This window comes from Balaenoptera physalus (genome assembly GCF_965194825.1).
Source record: "Balaenoptera physalus genome assembly, chromosome: 5".
Taxonomy (NCBI): Eukaryota; Metazoa; Chordata; class Mammalia; order Artiodactyla; family Balaenopteridae; genus Balaenoptera; species Balaenoptera physalus.
The window spans coordinates 149,482,121-149,504,141 of record NC_138884.1 but is presented as its reverse complement, the minus strand read 5'-3'; the positions used below and the strand labels follow the sequence as shown (position 1 = coordinate 149,504,141).

General features: G+C 63.8%; 1 protein-coding gene across 1 annotated transcript; it reads right to left on the bottom strand.

Annotated features, from left to right (window-relative positions):
* Positions 1-1,552: 1,552 nt before the first annotated feature.
* Positions 1,553-16,439, bottom strand: MXD4 (MAX dimerization protein 4). Its single transcript, XM_082462542.1, has 6 exons — positions 16,218-16,439; positions 16,018-16,117; positions 12,389-12,418; positions 6,365-6,479; positions 5,191-5,353; positions 1,553-4,879 (listed from the first exon to the last, which is right to left on the bottom strand). Exons 1-6 carry the CDS (start codon positions 16,279-16,281, stop codon positions 4,725-4,727), a joined length of 627 nt encoding a protein of 208 aa, XP_082318668.1. The 5' UTR covers positions 16,282-16,439; the 3' UTR covers positions 1,553-4,724.
* Positions 16,440-22,021: the final 5,582 nt, after the last annotated feature.

The window sequence follows — 22,021 nt, the reverse complement described above, 5'->3', positions numbered from 1 at the left end:
CTGTGGGGCTAGTGTGCCCTGAGGCTTGGCCTGGCGAGGAGCTGGGAAAGGAGGGAAGGAACCAGCCTGAAAAGGGCCCGGCCACTGAGTAGTCGGCGTACCCCAGCACCGATCTGGGCGGCCATAACCCCAGCAAAAGTGTGATAGGAAGACCCACTTCCCAGAGGAGTTGGGAGCTGGGAGCTGGGAGCCGAGGGGTTGGTGAGTGTGGAGGGACGGGGGAGGGAGCTGGGGTGGGCTTGGGCAGAGCTGAAGGCACAGGAGTGGGTGGGGAGAGGGCAGGGCATCTGGGTTTGATCCTGGAGGCGATGGGGGCAACAGGACCACCAGAAGCCATTCTGGCTGCCAAGGAGAGCGTGGGCGGGAGGGTTGAGACTGAGGCAGGTGTCCTCCCGCCTGGGGCGTGGGTGGTGCTTGCTATAATCCAGGCCTGACACTCAGAGATGGCACTGGGCTGTGGAAGGGCTTCCCAGAGGGCTAGGTCGGGTCCCAGGGCCACCACCTTCCGGCGGGCGACCTGAGGAAGGCAGGCACCTTCCCTGAGACTCAGCTACCTGTGAGACAGGCCCAGGGTGAGGACCTTAGGTGCTAAGTACCTCAAGTGCTTAGCCCTGACACCCTCAATAAAAAGTGATGGTGATTTAAAGTCATAGTAATATTCAGATTCAAATACTCCCACTTAAATTCATACCCAAGTCCTGGCGGCTCAAGGCCCCAGCTGCATTCCCAGTAGGATTCCCTTCTTTTCTAGAGGTGCCCCCAGGGGACTCACACAGGTTCAAGAGGCCAGAATACTGCTTCCTGCTGGGGGAGGGAGGACGAAGTCAGGTGCCCCAGGGTCCCTCTAGGTCCTCTCCCACGGATGCACACCAAACCCGCTGGCAGGTCTCGTGGAGCCGCCTGTGTGTGCTGTGCCTGAGCCCAGCATAGCAGCCCTGGTTCCCAGGAAAGCCCGGTCCTGGCTACCCGACTCTCTGGGTGGGCACTTCCTCCCCGGGCTGCCCTCCCTGGGGCCACACTGCTTCACACCCCTATCCTGCACAACAGGACATTCTGGGGACACTGAGGACAGGTCCAAGGAGGGTTTCCTTGCGCTGCAGCCCTTAGAGCCAGCAGCCGCTGTGCAGAAAGGGCACAGGCACACGCGGGTGGGCTGCGGGCACCAGCAGAGGACACCTGGCTGGCACGGAGCACCTGAGGGCCTAGCTGTCCTCATGGGGCAGTGCCCCAGCCCCAGAGGCAAAGTCTGAGGCTGGCAAGAGCTCCTGCTTGGCAAACAGGCCAAGGCTGGTGGGGCAGGGCTTCCACCTTGACCCCCACCTCCATCTCCAGGTGACTGTCCAGAGAGGCAGCTGTGATGGTGGCGTCTTGGTGGCCGACTTGTAGGAGGGGGAGGCCCGTGGTCTCCTGGGACTCCCAGAAAGCTGAGGCTATGGGCAGGGTGCTGAGGACCACCAAGGCGCCCAGTGGGCTCAGGCTCCCTATGGAGGCCGAGGGGAGGGGAGCCCAACACGGTAATGGAAAGAACCTGGAAAGAACGAAGCCAGAGAGGTGAGGTATAAAAATCTGTATTTATGTTACAAAGACAGAACGGTACAGCACAGTCCCTCCCGGTGAACAGGCTGAACGGGCGGGTGGGTGGCCCATCTCTCTCCAGCGTGGCTCTTGTAACATGCCCACCTGGCCAGCACCAGGCCCCCTGGGCGGCCCCCGACTCTGGCGCAGAACCTGCCCTACTGCCCAAGACGTGGCCGCGTGTGGTCTGAGTCCTTTGTGCAGGGCAGTGGCGGGGCCCCGGTTAGCTGGCCCAGAGAGACGGGGTGGGAGAGTGCGGGAGCCCGTCCCACCCAGCAGGTGGGGACTGTCTGTGGCAGACATGGGGGCGGGGGCCCTCGGGGCCGTAGTTGAGCTCATGGCTCCATCCGCCCGAGAAAGCTTGGGCGCCGTGCTTCTGAGACCCGCTCTGCCCGGGCAGAGGCAGGGCCCACGGGGCGGGGGGCGGGGGGGAGCCTTCCTGCAGCCGCCCCAACCGGCTGGGCCTGCACTGAGGCATGAGGGCCGCCTCACAGTGAGGGCGTGGACCCAAACCTGAGCCTGGGCTTCCAAGCTCTTGGCCATCGAGGTCCAGGTGGGTGTGGGAGGGCACACGCAGAGAGGGCACAGGATGCCCTGGGCCCTGTTCTGGTCCCGCTGGCTCTCTACGAACCCCACAACACTCAGGTTTGCTCTTAACAACTCTCTGGGTCCCCCTGGCCAGCAGCAGGGGCTGTGCCGATGGCCGGGGGAGGGGGGGGTGTGGGTATGTGAGTAGCTCTAGCACCAGACCCTCACTGGTGTCTGCTGGTGGCGAGGAGTGGCATCTGGGACCCCAGCACCTCTGGATGGCCAGTGAGGCCAACTCCCCAGTCCACATGGGAACCGAGGCCTGAAAAGCCATGGGCTGAGCTGCCCGGAAGGTCGGCTGAGGGCCACAGCTAGTCACCTGGGTAGGATTCTGCCAGCCAGAGAGGGGAGCAGAACCTCCCCCACGTGTTGGGGCTGGCTGGAGAGCGGATGCTTTAAGAATTCAGAACACGGACCATCCCGGGGACCTGGAGTTATAGCTCCTGAAGAAGGCTCTTAAACGTGGGTGTTACTGCCCTGCTCAGATGGTGTGGGGTCCTCGCAAGGAGCGCTCAGTGGGCGTGCTCCGGCAGACGGCAGAAGCCCCTTCCGGGCACGCTGGACCCCAGGGGACCCCGGGGGCGCTGGAAGGAGGTGCCAACACAACGCTTTGCCTTGCAACCACCGGCAAAACGTTCAGATGGTCTCCCTGGCCGCGTGCACCGCCCCCCGACAAGCCTGCTCTCCACCGCCATCCCCGGCCCATGGAGGGCAGGTTCTGTGCCAGAGTTGTTTCCAGAGATCCCTTTCTGCTTCAGCAGGCCACCCACCTGGGGTGTCCGTCAGCGTGACAAAGATAAACACAAATCTTCCCCCTGCGATCTGGAAATCGTCTGCAATGCACCAGACAGGGTGGCCGACGCTGCTGTGAGTCAGCCCAACAGCCCTCCACCTGAACGCTGCTGTGTGGTCCCCGGGGACAAAGACTCAGGGACAAAAGGCCAGGAGAAGCCTCCTAATGCCCGGGCCAGTCGCCCAGGGTGAACAGCTGTCCTCAGCAGCTGCCGAAGCCTGACACCCGGAGCCCTTGCTCAGGTCGGGAGGAGGCAGGCTTCAAGCTAGGTGCAGGGAGGAACCTATTTCTCTGGTAGCAGCCGCACCCACACCCCCACCCCCGGCCCCAAGGAGACCAGGCTGCATGGGTCACAGCCCCTCCCACCAGGTGACAGAGCGCCGCCCTGCTGCTGCACAGCCGCGACCTGACCTGGCCTGGCAGCCGCACTCCCAGAAAGCCTGGCTGCCGGGAGGGGCGCCCCATGAGGCGGCGGCCAGGAGGGCACCTGGGGGCATCCCGTGAGCCACGCGGGAGATGCTGGTGGTGGCGGTCGGGTGGAGCCAGACACGGGACACAAGGCACGCGTGGACAACGGTGACAGACAGACGAGTCCCTGAGATGCTGGGTCGCTCCCACCCCTCAGCAAACAAGGACGCGATAACGGCTAGGAAAATAGAGTAGAAAAATCTCGTACAGGAAATAGGCGACACACACCGACATCACGGCCTCTTTCTCTTTTTAAAAATGTTTCTCCTTGGTTTTTTGGGAAAAGCTTCTCTCCCGGGAGCCTCGTTCTGGGCTGCTGGGCAGTGCAGCAACTTTTTGTTTTGTCTTTTAAAGGGAGACGAGCAAGCCCTCTGAGGACCCAGTGGTTTACAACTTGTAGCCCCCAGCACTCCTCAGCCCCTGCTGGGAGGAGAAGTCCCTTCCCTGGCCAGATGGGGCAGGGAAGCCGGGGGGGGGGGGGGGGGGGGGGGGGGGGGAGGAGGAGCCAGGCACAGGCCGCGGGCCACCATTTGCCCAACTGACCCTTGAAGGCCCCAGGACATGTGCCCTCTGGCTCACAAGGACCTCTGGGTCCAGTGACCACGTGTGTCTGCATGTGTGCACGTGTGTGCAGGCAGGCGTGTGTGCCTAGGTGCATGCGTGTGTACATCTGAGGGGTCTAACGACAGAGCAGAAGCCGCCCAGAGCGGAGTGGGGTAGCCTGGCACCCCCCAGAAGCCCAGCCCTGGCTCCTGACACTCGGGGGTGCCAAGGCCCCCGTCCGCCCGCCTGCCCCAGGGCGCTCACCGAGTCCCGCCCTTCATGGATCCCTCTGTCCACGCCTCAGGAGCCTACGTGGACCGACAGGTAGATGGACGGATGGACGGAGAGCCACGCCTTCCTTCCTTCCTCGGTCCACTCCTTTCTCCTGGGATCCGGGGTTGGGGTCTGAGCTCCCCGTGGTGGTCATTAAGCCCCTCACACGGCGCCCGCCGAGGTTTGCAGCAATGATATTTAATACTTCTGGAATGATTAGGAATCTGAGAACAGACCGTGGGCGGCTATGCGGGGCTCCGGGACGTGGGAGCTGGGCCCCGCCTCCCCGTAGGGGTCCCTGCCTGGGTGGGAGGAGCGGCGGCGCGGCAGGCCCTGACCGGCAGGCGGGCGGAGGCGGGCAGCCCAGGCGGCAGCCGGAGCTTCCAGAATGGCACAGCAGTGGGCCCGTGGAGAGACTTCAAGGACCGGAGGGTTGACACGCTCGGCTGGGCGGGCAGGCGGGCCGAGGAGCAGAGGGCAGGGCCTACGAGAGGCCGGGGCGGCCAGGCCGCCTGCAGGGGGGCCCGTAGCTGCCATGGCTGCAGCCGCCACGCAGGCTGTAGTGGTCGTCCACGTCACTGCCGCTGCCAACACTGTCCAGCTCGCCGGTGCCAAACTCCATGCCCTCTACGTCCACTTCTGCGGAGAACAGACGGGGTGGGGTCAGAGGCCGTGCCAGTGCCAGCCAGGCCTCCCGAGGCACGCTGCCGGGCCCGAGCCTAGCTCTGGCCCTCACGTGGGTAGGTCACCTGGCCTCCACGCCTCACCTTCCTCATCCCGTCCCCTCTGCCACCTCACACAGGGGCCCTGACATGCCTCTGACATGCCGGGGACTTTCGACCCATCCTCCCCCAGGCCTCCCCGAGGCCGGCCCCACCCTCCCAGCTTCCCACCCAGGGCCGCACGACGCCCATGCCCAAAGCCCCTGCAGGCGGCCCGCACGTCCCCACCTTGCTCCGAGTCGTCGGTGGAGACGGCGGAGCCTGTGCTGTCCGTTCTCACGCGCTCCAGGCTCTGCACCGACAGCTGCTCCAGGCGCCGCTTCAGGAAGCGGTGCTCCCGCTGCAGCTGCTCCTTGATGCTCAGCGCCCGGCGGTCCTGCTCCTCCAGTTTCTGGGGGCACAGGAGCTGTGAGCCCGCGGCGGGGCACCCCCCGCCACCGGGACGCGCCAGGGCACAAGGACCAGGGCAGGTTCCCATCCCCCACTCGGCCTGGGCCCCAAAGGCCTGATGCACCCCCTCCTCGCGCCCACCGGGAGTTTATGTAGGTGCCACCCCCAGCCCCGTGCTCTGCGTCTGCTGACCAGCTCCAGAAGGCCTACGGCCACCAGCCAGCTTGGCCAAACGGAGTCATGTGTGGGCCTGAAGCCCTGGGACAGCGCCGCCCAGCCGTGGCCTGGCACCCGTCCCAGACAACAGCCCTGCCCACAGGGGCTCTTCCCTGCACAATCTGGCCGCCCTGCCCGCCCGACTGCTCCACACCTTCCCAGGCACTGAGCCGCGGCCTCTCCGTGAGGGGCCCAGGGCACCGGCCGTGCCCCCTCAGTGCTCCTGCCGCCCTGCCTGGGGGAGCGCACACCTGCGCAGGCTCGGGGGGGGCCGGGCGGGAGGACTGAGACCCTCCCTGTTTGGCCCAAGTGTCCCTAGACCCCCAAGCCAGTAGGTCTCCGTCTTAAGACTTAGGGGGCCAGCCCGAGGTAGCGTCTCACTCAGCCCACACCCCACCGCCAGGCCCTGGAGACCAACCCCTACCCCCGCCCCAGAAACTCCCTACACATCGGGGCCGCCTGCTTCCCACCAGCCTCCAACGATGGCATCGGCATGGAAGGAGCCCCATCCCACCCTCCCCCAGCCTTCCTTCCAGCTGCTGCCACTTCACACCCCAGGGTCCGGGGGGACAATGTGCAGCCCATCCCCGCCTCCCACCCCCACCCAACAAAACCCAGCCTGTGCCTGCCGCTCCCTCAACCCTCAGCGGCTCCCGCGCCCCTCACCCACCAGAGTGCCCCCCACCCTGGCCCCGCTGTGCACCTGCTGGGCGGGCTCCCCACCCCACCCTCAGGCCCTCTGGCCACTCCCCAGGGTGCACGGGGACCGCCGGGATGGCGGCGCGGCCCTGCTCACCTTGATGTGCATCTTGGCACGCTTCAGGAGGCTCAGCGTGGTGTGGCGGGTGCTGTCAGGGCCCAGGGGCACCAGCTGCTTGAGCTGCTCCAGGTAGAGCCGGAGCTTGGCTCGTCTGAAAGAACCAGAGACAGAACGGTCAGGCGGGGGCGGCACAGCCCGGCAAGGTGACAGTGCAGCAGAGCAGCCCGAGAGCTTTGGGGGCGGGGGGGTGGGCAGGGGGCGGCCAGCCGGAAGCCGGCACCGACCTGCTGAGGGTCCCTCCCTGGGCTCCCCTCCCAGCCCCCGGGAGCAGCCTGGCACCCACGGCCCTCCAGAAGCCCCAGTAAAAGGGCGGGGCCTGTGACTGGGCCCGTGTGGCCAGCCAGCCCATCATGGCCCCCAGAGCCTCCGAGTGCTACAGCCAGGCTCTCAGAGCCCCAGCTCACCCTGTTGTCCCCACCCTCCCCAGTGGGGTCCAGAAGGCGGTGGGGGGAAACTTGGAGGGGGAGAGGCACAGGGCACTGGTCATGCTCTCCTGGGCGGAGATCCGGGACGCCCCAGACAAGCCTTCCGTCCCCCACCTCGCCAAGTGCACGGTGCTCTCTGGTCACTGTCGTCACCACAGAAACATGAGTCTGTCCAAGTCAGGGAAGGCCGAGGACGAGCCCCTCCCACCCGAGTCTGGGACCCCTTTGGAAACTGCTTTGTTCTAGGTTTTGTCCCCCCATCCATGAAGATGAATGCAGTTTTCCCACGGAACTGGAACCGTTAAACTCAACAGCGTTTGGTCACCTACAGGGCGAGGAGCTGTGACCTGGATGTGCCCTTCTTCCCTGGCTCATCTGGTCTGGGGAGGGTGGGTGGCAGAGGCCACGGTGGGGCGGGGGCACGGGGCGGCCAAGGTTCACCCCCAAAGCACGCTGATGGCACGTGACCCACCGGAGCCCCTGCAGGCTACCCAGGTGGTTTCCAAACAAAGATGCCCTGCTTAGGCGAAGCTCTTAGGAGAGGACCGCAAGGGCACATGACAGGCTTCCCCGAGGCTCTGACGACCCACTGCCCCCCATCACCACTGCTGGCGTGCTCCTTCCCCCGAGGGCGCCAACCCTGGCGGCCCCACCTGTCATCCCCCATGATCCAAAGCCCTGGCAAATCCAGTCTCCCTTAGACTCTGGAAGGAAATCGGGCAGCAATGGCCATGTCCCTAGGACAGAGAGGGCCCCTGAAGCGCAGGGAGGGAGTGGGCAGCTCAGTGCAGGGCAGGAGCCCATCTGCGGAGCAGCGATAACAGCCCCACCCGACGGGAGGAGGGCCCTACGTCTGTCACCCATGTCCACACGGCACCCTCCTGCTGACGAAGCTCCTCCCCACCCGGCACCCCAGCCTCTGGCACCCGGGGCCTAGAGTTCTCCTGGTGAACCTGAGTTTGACCTTAGAAAGAACTTCTAGAACACGAGACTGAGGCTGCACTCGGACACCAGGCCACGCAGAGCAGGGGTCTGAAGCCTGGACACCAGGGATCTGCGTTCCGAGCAGGCCCCAGGGTCCACCTCAAGGCTGGAAGATCTTCAGAGAGGAGCCCTGCCCCACGCTCACACAGGGCTGCGGAAGGGGGCACACCAGGGGGCTCACTGCCGCGTGGCCCCCAGGGTCCGGCAGCCTCAGCCTCCCCACCTCCAAGGTGCTGGGACTGTGGGGCAGGGGGCACAAAGCCCCCCCAGCGAATGGTGCTATGTGCTCAAGCACAGCTCACAATCAGAGACCCCGGACCCACCACCTGCACCAAGTTCACAAGCGGAGGTCCCTTGTCCACTCATCATGGCAAACGGCAATTCTTACAATCTACCATTTGAGTACATACACAGTACGTGATCTTTGTGGAAAATTGGAAGATGCAAATCAAAAGAAAAAAATAAATGAAAAGTACCCCCCAAATTCTACCACCCAGAGGCAAGCATATCATCATTTCAGTATATTCCACATTTTCACATCACGAACAGAAGTGAAAATATCAGAATACAAAACCACCTATGTGACAACTAACCCAAGATAGGGTCAAAAAATAAAGCAACAGATGCACACGAGAGACTCCACGAGACACAATGAAGAGCAGGAAGCATGCGTCTCCGCGTGACGTGGTTGGCAACGTTTATTTCTTTGGCTTTGTGCGTTTTTTGTATTTTCCAGATTTTCTATGCTAAAAAACCCACATATTACTTTTACAATCAGAAAAGGACATATTTGTACATGAAAGAAAAAACACAGGTAAAAGACAAATAACAGCAGAAAAACATCTGCAATACACATAAAAGACAAACCATTAGTATTCATGCCATTTTGAGTTCATACACACCAAAACTAAAAAGAGGAGTATCTTAACGTGAAAACAGGCAAAGGACACAGACAGGCAAGTTGCAGAACACAAACAGCTAACCTAACACAAAACCAACTCCATCTGGCAGCGATCTAGAAAAGGAAAGCTTACCGAGGAGATGGTAATTTGGGCTGAAATGAAAAGGTGCAACTAGCTGTCGAGCTGGCCAGCAGGCAGTTCCGGCTTCCCCGGTGGGATGGCAGTTCTGAAGGGCCACCAAGGCGATTCAAGCCCTCAACCGGCATTTCTAGGTCTAGGATTGCGGCCCCACAAATCTACCCCCCAGCACCAGACCCAGCAGACTGCAGCACCGTCTGTGTTTACTGGAGAGCCATCACTCAGAACCCTGCGGTACAGCTGCATGTCCCGTGCGGGCACCCGGCCTAGGGGACGAGGAGGATGCATGGACACAGGCGGACAGGGCCCGCGGGGTGTCAGGGGAAGGGTCAAGTTAGGAAATAGCAGGTAACGAGGTTCTGTTCTTATCCCTCAGTACCCATGTGGAGGAGGAGGAGGAGGAGGAGGATGCAGGCTTGGCCTCCCCGCTGCCTAGGATGCCGTCTCTGGGGTGGGGCACAGGCGGGTCCTCGCACGTCCATGAACAGACCGCTTTAGTAATCATAAAGTAGAGGCTTCTCAAGAGACAAAGAGAGGCCGCCGGCTGCAGCCGTGCCATGTTCAACACCGGACGACACGCCAAGCCAACTCCCGGAGAGCGTCCAGCGGGGCTGCAGGGCTGGGAACCAGCTCCGGTGGGGCCCCGGGCAGGCCCCCACCCATCTGAGCCCCAGGGTCCCACCCCTGTGGGGAGTGGGCATCGCCACCACCTCCCTGGAGCTGGAGGGGGTGCCAAGGACCTGGGCTACACTGGGATCTTGCTCGGCCCTCCTCTGAAGCAGCTACGGTGCCCAAGCCCCACGCCAGTGCCCCTCGGCTGTGCCCAGCATTCCTGGGAGCTTTGAAAACCCGCTGCTTCCTGAAGGAACCCTGTGCAGACCTGCATCGCTGTGAATGGCAGCTCCTGCCCATGCGGCTGGCCCCAGCCCAGCCCTGACGCAGGCCTACCCAGCTTCTCACCGAGAGCCCCCTGCCCCTCAGAAGAGGACCCAGAGCTCCCACACCAGATCCCCCAGCCGCCGGGCAAAGCCACGCTCTGAACCTCCCCAAGCCTGGCTTCGGGAAGAGGCGACAAGGACACCCACCCGTGGTTCCTCAGTGGGTGGGACGGGGAGCGAGGTAGCCCGGTGCTGCCCGTCCCCCTGTATTTCCTAGCTGTTGGGAGGTCTCGTGTGGCTGCATCAGGCAGACGGGGCAGCTGCACAGCAGGCCTCCCTCCTCCCTCGGAAGGATCCGCCCAGGACCCGAATAACCATCTCCATGCTGGGGAGAGGCGGGCGGCTCCACTGAGGGCCCTGGGCTGGCCTCTGTGATGGGTCCTGCCCCGCCAGGGGGATGCTGAGGGCCCCCCCCCCCCCACAAAAGCGAAAGCCTGGAGCTGGGCCTGGGCGGGAGCATCCTGCCAAGGAACACGTGGCCATCACAAACCCCGGTCCCCGGGGTCAGGAGCCAAGCACTGGCCTGAGCAGACCAGCTGGAGCTGCTGTCTCTGAGGGGAAGGGGAGGGAGGGGAGGAGGAACAGGGCAGGCTAGGGTGGGCCTAGGGTGGGCCACTGGCTCCGAGCACCGGCAAGGGGAAGTCCCGCAGGCCCAACATGGCATGCCTCCCGGGGAAGGCGACATCCAGGGCCAACCTCCCCGGGGGCCGGCCGGGTGACCCAGCCAGGTGCTTCCTTCCTTCCTTGGGACGGCACACGGCCCTTCCTGTGGCCAGCAGCCAGGGGCAGCCGGCATCAGCATCAGGCGGCCACAAGTACAGCCGTGACCGAGGGCCCCAACAGGGTCCCAAGCCCCAGGTCTGTGGGCTCCTCAGGGCGGACCACACCTGCTTACGGGCCAGCCAGGAACAGAGGCCCCTGCACTGGGCTGGGGGGAGTACAGAGAGACCCCAGGCTGCCCACCCGCCCTGCCTCTGGGTCTCAAAAGGGCCCCACGAGGCCCAGCCTAAGGGCAGGCTCTGGGAGGAGGAGGCTGAGGCCAAGACCAGGGTCAAGGGGCAGTTGCGGGGGTCAAAGGCCAGCCCTCGTCCTCCTCCGCAGGCTGCCATGCCCTAGCCACCCACCCTCCCCCCACGTCCCCCCCCGCCCCGGCCCCGTCTGTGCTCAGGGGCTGTTCTCCGGGTGCCACCGTGGGAAGCCGTCCCCAGAACAGCCCCACGTGCCTGCCCCGGCTCCGGGCCCCAGTCAAGGCTGGCCGTCTCCTCCAGCCAGGGAGCAACCCCAGGGCCGGCCTGGCTCTCTGGGCGCCTGCACCTGCTCCACCTCCGTGGTCCCTCAGGAACCCCCCAAATGCACAGCAACAGTCCAGGAAGTGTGACTCCTCCAGAGAACAGAGCGTCCTGGCCCCGCTCAGCGCCCGCCCAGCAGAGGCCCTGATCCCAGGGGAGAAGCAGCTGGCGCTGCCGTGGGTGCATACATGGGGGGTGGGGACACAGGGCTGGCCGAGCTCCAGGGCAGCCTGGGAGAGTTCATCTTGTGTGCAGACCCCCATTCCCCACCCCATCCCAAGCCAAGAAAGGAGGAAAGAACTGGCCCATTCCGGAGATGGGAGCAAAGGTCAGGAGAAAGCTACCGACAGCATCCCTCTGGGAGTCACCCCTGGGCCTGGCTTCAGGGCTCCTGCCTTTGGGGCCCCTGTACGCACACACAGCTCCCACCAGCCCGGCTGCGATCGGCCATGAGGACACCTGTCCACCGCACCTCGTCCCCACTGCAGAGGGAGGCCTGGAGCTCGAGTAGCAGGCTGAGCCAGCCAGGGAGAGGGGATGGCAGTCAAGAGCACAGGGCCCTGGGGCTGACCGGGGCTGGAGGGCAGAGGCCCTTCGGGCAGCCATGCTGTCTCTCTGGCTTCTCATGCAAGCCCCCCAACTCCCCAGAGGAGGACCAGAATGGACCCATTCCTGTGGTCCATGGGCGGGCACGAAGTGGACTCCCCTGGATCCTGCCCATGGGTGGGCACGAAGTGGACTCCCCTGGATCCTGCCCTGGGCCACAGCTTCCCAGCAGGCCCACGTGGCCAGCGACTGGCTGCCCATCCCACTGCCCGTGGACAAGACTCTACTGGGAACTCCTTGGAAGGCAGGCCCCAGGGCACAAGGGGTCCCAGACCAAGAGGGCTGAACCTTCCCGGTGGCAGGCCAGCATCCTAAGAGCTAAGGACCTGCTCCCAAAAGGGCTCAGACCCCCCAAAACAGACGGAGCTCCTCTTCCAGGGAGCCGGCCCTGAATGACACACAGCACAAGGGGCCCTGCCCCAAGTCACTGACCCCCACCTGGCTCCGGACCCCAGGCTGAGCTCCCAGGAGCAGGGCCTGGCCCCCCACCCCTGCCTGCTAGCATGGGAGTGCCTGAGAGCAGAGCCTGGCCTCTTCCGTCAAGAAGGCCCCTTCCCAAGACGAGGGCACAGCCCGGCAGCATGCTGAGCCACAGCCAGGACACAGAGGCAGGGAGAGGGGCTGGGGGCTGTGGCCACAGCATGCCCGCAGCAGAAGGGTGGGGGGGATGTATCAGGCGGCTCACGTGGCGGAGCGTGGGGAACAGGAGATCACTTACCTGTGCTTTTCTAGTTCATTGTGTGAAGACCTGTTTAGAGAGACACAAAGACAGAGCTCACTTCGCTGCCCACCACCAGAGCACCACCAGAGCACAGGATGAGGGCCCTACTCAGGGGCCCAGGGACCTGCAGACAGTGTGGGGACGGTCTGGGCCCCAGGATGGCTCAGGACAGGCAGGGCTGGGGCAGGTGAGTAGCTACTGACCAAAAGCTGGAGGACCTCACACCCAATGACGAACAAGAGAGACACAGAGGTGCAGCCGTGTCCAGGGGTGCCCGGCTGGCAGGAGGGTCCAGTTCCCTTTCAGAAGGGGTGGGCCGGTCCTGGGGCTGGGCCACCCAGTGCTTCCAAGGCTGCCTGGGCACTGAGCCACCTGCCTTCTCGGCTCCCCACTCCCCGAGGCTAGCGGTGTCCTGGGAGCCACCTGGGCTGGCACAGAAGGCCACGGGCAGGTGACCACAGAGGCCAGGACTTCAGGACACGGGCGTCCTGGCCCAGTATCACCAGCCAGAGAACCATCCCCACCCCACCCGGCTCATACACCTGCATGATCATAGCCCACCATGCCAACGGGGACACCTGGCAACAGAGTGGTCCCGGCCCATGAGGGATCAGCCCAAAAGGGGGGCTCTGGGACAGGGATGCTTCTGGGCCAGTGGGGAGACCGAGGCTGGCCCCTCTGCTTCCCTGAGGGGCCAGGGCCTGGCAGGACTGGCCTCTCTGGGGGCGGCGGCCCCATCTGCTGCCCAAGCCCTGCCCGCCTTCAGACAAGAGCACAGAGCCTGCGTACCACAGAGAGCAGGAGCACGGTGACAGGGAGGCAGTGCAGCCCAGCTCCCGCTTCCAGGTCACCCTCCTCGTCCAGGCAGGAACCCTGGGGGCCAGCCAGGGCTCTGAGGCTTCCCAGGCGGCCTCACACGGGAGCAGAGGACCCAGGCCCCCGTGGAACACACCCAGACCAGGCCCTGCGACCCCTACCCCTCACTCCTTCCCAGACACTCTGCCGCCCCTGCCTACCTGCCCTCACTCTCTCCTGCTCCAGGAGCTCAGGAGTAGGTGTCTCCCATCCCTACCCCTCGGGCTTGCCCATCCTGCCTGCCTGCGCACCTGCCAGGGTTCATGGTCCCGCCACAGCCAAGTGGGGCCCAAGGCCGCCCCTCCTCCCACCAGGGCAGCTGGCTCCCGGGTTGCCCTGTGTAGCCTCAGAACCTCCAGACCCAGGTTCCAGGGCCTCGAGGGCCTTGTTGGTCACATGGGCTGGGCAAGGAGCCTCCGAACCTCTGCCAGGGCTGGCTGGGGCCAGGAGGGGGCACGGCCGTCAGGCTCCTCGCTGGCCTGAACCGCAGCCCGGCGCTGTGGATCTGTGGGTCTGCTCACTTGTCAGGGATGTGAGAAGCAGCGAGCGTCCCTCAGTGCAGAGAAGCCTGCCAGCTTGCCCCTCACGGCTGGCTGGACCCCATCCTGGACAGACGGGGCGCTGCTCGGGCAGCCGGGGGACGTAGAGGGGCCAGAGCCCTCCTGAAGGCCTCCCCTGGTCCAGACACTCGTAGAGCCTTGTGGGGAGATGGTCACTCAGGTCCCAGGAGCACAGGGGCCTGGGGAGGGGAGGGACTCCCTGGCCAGGGCCGTGCTAAGTGGGTTCCCAGCTTCACCATTCACTCATGCCTTCAACCCCTCGAAGTAGGCACCCTTCTGCCCACTTCCCTGCAGGATCTGATCCCTGGCAGGCTGGCTCCAGCCGCCTCCTGCTGAACCACTGCCCCCGAAAGCCCTTGCTGAAGCCCCGGCAACCGTGGAGGCTGCCGTCTCCTCCAACACACGTTGCCCTTCTGCCCCATGACTCACGCCTCATCCTGCTCCTCGCTGTGCCCATTCCTTCCCCTCACCTCAGGGGGACACAGAGCCTTGGAGGTGTGGAGCTGCCCTGCCAAGTCAGGGCTCTGCATCCTCTGGACCCTGCACCGCCCTGGACCCTGGGCTGGGCTGGCTGAGGCCCCGCTGGGCCAGGACAGCCGCGCGGGGCCGCCAGTGAGCCGTGGGGTGCCTGAAGCGCTGGGGGAGCGGGGCTCCACCCAGAGGAGCAGCAGGGAGGTGCACCCTGGCTCGGGAGACCCTCTCGGTCCCTCCGCGGTGCCCTCAAGGTCTCCATCCCAGCAGAATGTAGGAGGCCGGGATCCCACCTCAGAACAGGAGCCCTAGAGATGGGAGGGTGGCCCTAGCAAGTAGTTCAATCTCCCTGTGCCTCAGCCCTAAAGTAGAGATAAAAATAACATTTCCTCCAGGCAGTGGGGTGACTATTAACTAGCACATGTGTGAGAACCTTACCTGTGATCCTGGTTATCAGCTTTGGGTACCCTATACCACGGAAGCAAAAGGTCACAGCCCAAAGTTTTCCACGGGTGGCAGGGCACTTGGGATCAACAAGTGAGAACCAACAGCAGGGGCCCAGCTCGCTCACTAAGGACGCCTGAGGCAATGGTGTCCCCCCACCCATGCATGTCCTTTCCCAAACTGTCCCCAGCAGGGCACCAAGGGCTGGGACTCAGAGGCATGTCCAGCCAGAGCAGATGGAGACTAAACCAATTCCTTGCCAGGCCCAGGGCGCCAGGACGTCACAGGAGATGGGTTCTTGTGCCAGCCTTTCTGTTTCCCAAGAACAAGTAGGCCACAGGAATGAGCCACACCCTCTGCCAAGGGGCCCCAAAGCCCCTGGAAGTACAGCTCCCAGCCTGGTGACATGGTCCAGGGCCAAAGTGGGCCCCTGTGCAGTGCCAGGTGTGCTGTGGTCCCCACGGCAGCCAGGGGAGTGGAATCCCATGGGAGCCCTAGCTGAGGGTCCTCTCTCCCACCCAGGGTTGTGCACGCCGGCTTTCGGGATTCCACAGCCTGGGTACAAGGCCAGAGGAAGGGGAGGATTACTGGCACCAGGAGAGACTGCTGCAGAGCAGCCTGCAGCCTCTTCCGGTCCCTTAGAAAAGGTCTTCTGACCCAAAGAAGAGTGCCCCTACACTGGTCGCTGGAGTTTCACTTGTGTCAGGAGGCTGGGTACGAGCGGTGGGCACCACTATGCGAGGGGTGGGGGCCCAGGGCAAGGCCTCCACGCTCCTTCTTGCCTTCTTCGTGCAAACCCCTGAGTGCGGGAGGACTCAGCCCAGTAGCGGGGCTCGGCCCTTGGAGACAGTCGGAGAGATGCAGGCCACCCGCCCGCGGCGAGCAGAGGTCAGGGCGGGCAGCTCCATGCTGCTCTGCGCCGAGCCTCAGTTTCCCCAGACCCACGGGACACCGGCCAGCGCCCCTGACAACACTTTTCCTGCCCGTTAAAGTCCAGAACAACTTGGGGGCGGGGAGCTGCTGCGGGAGGAGACCCCGGGCGGCGGGCGCTGTACGCGTGGCACTGTTTACGCGAGAGGCCGAGGAGGCGCGGCCCGCGGGAAGATGGCGACGGTGCGGGCGGGGCCGGCCGGGCGGGGCTGCCGCGGCCCGGACGCGCCTCCTCCTCCAGGCTGGCCGCCGGGGCGCGCGGCGGTAGCCGGGCTACGGGCTGGGGCCTGGGCTGGGGAGGGCGCTCCGGGGGCGTAAGCCCCTGGTGTCGAAGCGGGGCGGGGGAAGCCGCGCGGGGGGCGGTACCTGTTGTTCGGGGCCTTGCGCACCAGGCCGGCCGCCTTTGTTTTCTTCCTGGCGAAGTCGCCGTCGAAGGGCAGCACCGAGGCGTAGCCGTGCTCGGCCTCTGCGGACAGACGGCGCGGTCAGCGGGCCCCCGCCCCGGCCCCGGCCCCGCCGCCGCCCGCCCGCCCGCGGCCCGGCGCACAAAGGGGCGCGGGCGCTACCTCGGTCCCTGCGCTCCAGGTACTCGGCCGCCTCCAGCAGGATCAGCAGGGAGTTCAGCTCCATCCTCCCGCCCACCAGCCCGACCGCGCGCACGCGCGCGCTCCGGGACGGCGGCGGCCGCTGTCCGGCCCGCTCCGGCCGGCTCCGCTCGCCGCCCGCCCCGCGCGCCCGGCGGCCCCACTTCCCCGACTCCCGCGGACTCCCTGTGCGCTCGGCCGCCACCCTCCGCCTCAGGCTCTCAAATTGACACATAAGGGCGAGCGACGGCCGGTGCAGCCAATGGAAGCCGGCACTCCGGCTTCGGGGGCGGGCGCTCGGCTGGGCCGGGGCCAATGGGAGCCGGCCGAACGCCTCGGGCCGGGCCGAGAATGTTGACAGATGCGAAGCTCGGTTCCGATAGGCCCGCCGCGGTAGTAACAATTTAGAAGCGCAAGCTTAGCAACAGCACGTGGTGGCCCGGCCCCCGCGCTCGCTGACTGGCGGCCGGCGTGCATGTTAAGTAGGCGACGCGCGCCGATTGGCCCAGAGCGGTCTATGTAAAGTAGGTACGGCGGACCAATGGCCGGCTGCGGGGCGCACGGCCAATGAGGGCTCCGCGGCCGGACTAGTTGCCGAGAGGAAGCGGAGCGCGGTGGTACAACCCGCTGCCGGGCCCTGTGCGAGGGCCCGTTAGGGCGCTGGGAGCGTCACGGACAGCCTCGTCGGTCCGCCGGGTCTGCACCCTCTACGCAGGAACCTGTCACCCCGGGCCTGCTGCCACACTGGCTTCGCGGAAGCTCGGGGTCTCCCGTGGGGCTGCAAAACTACAACCCTCCCCGCCAGACATAGCGCGACCCCAGGAAAGGCTGGGGCTTGGAGAAGGGGCGTAGATGGTCTGAGCCTAAGAGCCAGGCCTCCTTGAGGATCTCAGTGGGGAAACTGAGGCCCAGAGCAGGAGGGATCCCTCAGAGCTGCCCAGTGGAAGGAAGGGTCTGAGAAGAGAAGGGGACAGAGATCTGCCACCACAGTCCAGAAGGGCTCCCATGAGTGGAGGACTTTGTGCTCACGTCTGGCCCAAAGGGTGGGGACATTCCAAGAGGCTAGCACTTGTCCCCTCTGGCCACGGAAGCGCTTTCTAGGGAAGAGAATTGCCCTTCCTGGGAGGGGAGAGAGCTCCTCATCAAGCTCCTGGCTGGCTGGCTGGCCGATGGCCCTGGTGACCCCTGACCCTAAGCTGGCCCATAGGAGCAGGACTGGCAGCCTGGGGGCAGCCCCGTATTGGCCTCAGTCCCCCTTGATGTTCCCTCTCACAGGTTGTTGAGATTGATGGCCTGGGGGCTCCTTCGGAGGGGACCTTCAGGCTGGAGAGTGTGGGGTATAAGTGACTGTACCCACCCACCACACCCCACCCCCACTGCTGCTGCCAACAAAACAGAACGAAAACTAAAAATCAAGCACTTTCAGTCCTAGGACCTATTGACTGCTCTATATGGGTTTCCGCATCCTCAATTTACAGACAAGAAGCTGGGAATCCTGAGGTTTAGGGACTCACCAGGGTCTCCCAGCAGTCCCAGCAGAATGGAGATCAGTGCTGTCATACACGTGACCCAGGGCTGGTGACACAGGAGCGTGGAGACCAAATCACCTCCTGGACCAGCACAACCTGATCTGAGAAATGGGGTTAGGAATGTGTGCCCCCCTAGGGTGTCAGGACCCAGTGAGGAACTTGGAAACTGGCATTAGACAGCTCTGCGTGGACATTAAAACAACACCTCAAGGGAATTCCCTAGCGGTCCAGGGGTTAGGACTCTGCGCTTTCACTGCAGAGGGCCCTGGTTCAATCCCTGGTTGGGGAATGAAGATCCCGCATGCCGCGCGAGGCCAAAAAAAAAACCAAAAACAAAACCAGGGCTTCCCTGGTGGCGCAGTGGTTAAGAATCCGCCTGCCAATGCAGGGGACACGGGATCCAGCTCTGGTCCGGGAAGAGCCCACATGTCGTGGAGCAACAAAGCCCATGTGCCACAGCTACTGAGCCTGGGCTCTAGAGCCCGCGGGCCACAAGTACTGAGCCCGCGTGCCACAATTACTGAGCCCACGTGCCACAACTACTGAAGCCCGCGTGCCTAGAGCCCGTGCTCTGCAACAAGAGAAGCCACAGCAATGAGAAGCCCGCACACCGCAACGAAGAGTAGCCCCCACTCGCCGCAACTAGAGAAAGCCCGCGTGCAGCAACGAAGACCCAACGCAGCCAAAAATAAATAAATGAAATAAATAAATTTTAAAAATAAATAAAAATAACAAAAACAAAAACCTCGACGTTAACCCTGGCCTTTTCTGCCCCTGCTCCACAATCACCCCAGGGCCAGGGCAGAGCCCTATCAAGGGCTGGGTGCTGTGCCCCTCCAGCTTAGTCTGGAGGGCTGCTCAGGGCTGTGTGGGTAACGGAGGGCGCCCGGCTCTGGGGAGGGCTGGGTGCATTCTGGGCTGTGGGGTGTGGGTGGCAGGACACCTGGCTCACCACTTGGTGTTTGCAAGGTCACTCCATCCCTACTTATGTGAGGGGGGGCTGGCCCCAGTCTTAAAGCCTGCACTTATGCCAGTGTGAGTGCACCTGCTGGACGCCCACCGTCCTTCCTGTCGCGGGGCATGACGTGAGCTTTGTGCCACAGCGGACAGCACAGGTGCTGGTGCCGAGGTGTGACTGCAGGGGAGGGGCGTGGTCCCCACCTTGCCTCCGACTACATCTAGGCCTTTTGGGGGACCCCTCCCCCTGCCACACCCGGGACGGGCCACTTCTCGGTGCCCGCGGGGTCCACACTGCCTGTGAATGTGGGCACCACCGCGCCTCGAGGAGTGCGGGGAGAAGTGGGCGAGGCCGACGACGTGAGTGAAGCGTCGGGGTCCCAGGCCGAGGGGAGCCCTGCGGCGCCACGTGGGCCGGACGGCGGATGGGGGGAGGAGAGAGGCCTCGGGAGCAGCGGGCGTGTCCTCGAGCTGGACCTCGCTCCGGCCCGACGCGCAGCTGTGAGCGAGTCCAGAGCTCCCCGGGGAGATTCCGGAGGACGATGAACCGCGGGTTGGAGTGCTGGGAGGGGGGAGGATATATGGGGGGATGGCCTTGCCCGGGACCCGTCAAGTCTCCACACGCGAGCCTCAGTGAGCCCCTGCCCCCAGGTGGGAGGGGCGGCGTGGGCGCCGCTGGCGGCCCTGGGTCGGCGCTGGCTGGTCCAGGCCTGAGGACAGCGCGAGGTGCCGCCCCTAGGACCTGTTCCATAGGGCAGGTCTCCAAATCACCTCCTCCAGGAAGCCTTCTCGGAGCCCAGGCTGGGCCTGCTGCCTCTTCGCCTACCCAGCTCTTACTGCCCCTTCTCCTGTGCGGGGACCTTCCGAGTGGGAACCGGCAAAGGCCATGCCGGGGAGGGAGGAGACGGGCGTCTCAGGCCTCCTCCCTCTGGGAGCCCAGGACCCCACCCTTACCTTCCTTGAGAGCCGAAGACAGGGCCTGGGCCGCTCCTGCCCTCAGCCCTGAATCGCCTCTCGTGCACCCAGGCCCCTAGGGGCCCCCCTGCAGTGCATCCCTCCTGGACCAGCCCGCATTACCCTTACTGCCCCATCCTCCCGGACTGTTCTCCCTCACTGCCCTCTGGGGAAGCCCAGCTCTCCCGAGCTCCCAGCCAGGGGCTCTGGGAGAGAGGGTGGGGCCTGAATCCAGAAGGGACTTAGGGATTCGGGTGGAAGGCGGGGTCTGCTCCCGGCGGTTCCTCCACCTGCCCACCCCAGCCTCAGCTTCCCTGGCCCTCAATTGAGAACGGCAGTGCCCAGCTCCGGGCACTGGGGGAAGGAGTCTGGTGGGAAGCTTGGGAAAGGCTGGCTTGCTCCCACCCCCGGGAGCCTGCCAGGTATCCCTCTGAGGAGGCCCAAGGGAAAGAAACCTCTGGGAGACTACTTCCTAGCCTCCCCCATGCTGAGTGGGCCTGGGCTCCCCTTCTTCGGACCCCGTATCCCACCCCGCCCGCCCACCTGGCCACCACACACACTGATTTGGGGACACGCCCGTGGCTCTCCGCGCGGCATCAGGAAGCACCCCCGCCGCTACCCAAGGTGAGGAGGTGTGTGAGGCCCTTCTTCCTCCAGAACGCCCCTCACACCTCCAGGATGACCTGGCCCTGGCCCTGCCTCCTCTCTTGCCCCGTCGTCGGTCACTGGGGTGGATTCCTGCTACCATCAGCGTCCCCAGGCCCAGCATTCGGGGCAGGAGGCTGGGAGTGAGGGTCAGGGCTGGAATCCTCCCCCAGCCGGACACTGCCGCTCCTCAGACCCCAGGCGGTGGCAGGTTCAGACAGCTCCCTTCCGGCAGGTTCTGGGTCTGTGGGGCCTGGGGACAGATGACTTCTGGGGTTATCAGGTGCTAGAGGGCTGGGCCTAGCCCAGCATTGCGACCAGCATCCCAGAAGTCTTGGCTCCCCTGCACTGAGACGGTCTGGTGTGTGCCAGGACCAGGGGTAGTTCTGGGGGCTTCTGTCACTGGGTCCCTCCCCCAAAGCCACCCTGGATTCTAGTCTGGCCACAAGATCTTGGCCAAGTCCCTTAAACCTCTCTGAGCCTCGGTTTCCCCAGCTATAAAATGGAGTTGGCAGTAGCGACCTCTTAGGGTGGTTGTGGGGTGTGATGAAGGATGTGTGTTAAGCCCTGGGGAGCAGTGGGCTCTGGGTGGGGGCAGGAAGTGGCAGGGGTGTTAACGTCAGCCCCAAATCAGCAAGTGCTTCTAACCCGGGCCCTCCACGTGGGGAAATGGGGCAGGGCCTGTCCAGTCACCATCGGTCAGTATCAGAGTCACGTCAAAGAGCGCCCAAGCCACCCAGCCAAGGGCATTTGGGGGCCTTCTAAAAAGCTTAACACTCAGGAAAAATTGTCTCCAGAATACAAGAAGACAGCAAAATCAAGATGCATGAAGATGTAATAAATGTCTGCATAGTCAACATAATGTCAATATCATTTTTAAATTTAAAATAAGAAAAAAGTTCATTATACTTGTGAACAATGTGTGGGGTAGATTTTTTTCTCACTTTACAAGATTTTCCCACTCTACTCAATGACCCTGGAACAATTTAGACAATTTAGACAAATTGAATTAATTTCTTGTAGCCAAAAACGTCCAAAAGCAAGACAATGAAATTTTCTTTTAAAAATTGTTTACAGGAAAAAAAAGTTATGGAGGAGGGATGTAATGCAGATTCAGGCACTTGCTGTGGTGTCAGGTGTGGCCTCCAAAAATGAGAGGGTCTGGACCTCTGACAGCTCAGGGCCTCCTCCACTCCCAGGGGCTGGACCCAGGCTCAGGTGGGGCAAGACAAGGGGCCCAGCTTGGCCCTGCTGCTGCTCCAGGGGCCCTAATGGCTGTGATTAAGGGCCCTTTCTTCCCCGAGGCCTGGGGAGGATGAACCTGGAGTAAACAGGCAGATGTCCCTCCCTTGAACAATAGGTGCTGCGGGGCTCACCCTAACACCCCTCTCCCAGTCCTACCATCTAGGGTTCTCTGGCCTAGGCCTTCCTGGCCTGCTTCCCTACCTCTTCCAGGAAGCCTTCTGGGCCTTCCAGGCCATGCCCAGGTGGTCTTCACTTGGCCCTGGCTGCTACACACAATCATAAGATGGAGACCTCCTAGTCTCAGGCTGGATGCCCTGAGGGCCTGAGCCCGGGAAACCCACCCCTGCCCCCCACGCCGAGGCCCCCCGTCAGTCATCCAGCTGCTTCTAGACCCAGAGGGCAGCAGATCAGGCTCTGGCAAGTGTGCCCTGAGCCGCCTCCGTCGGAGGGTGAAGA

Coding starts and splice junctions, on each gene's coding strand:
- MXD4 (XM_082462542.1), bottom strand. CDS start 16,281: ATGGAGCTGAACTCCCTGCTGATCCTGCTGGAGGCGGCCGAGTACCTG. Junction 16,118..16,217: donor CCTGGAGCGCAGGGACCGAG/GTAGCGCCCGCG, acceptor GTCTGTCCGCAG/AGGCCGAGCACGGCTACGCC. Junction 12,419..16,017: donor CGCAAGGCCCCGAACAACAG/GTACCGCCCCCC, acceptor CTCTCTAAACAG/GTCTTCACACAATGAACTAG.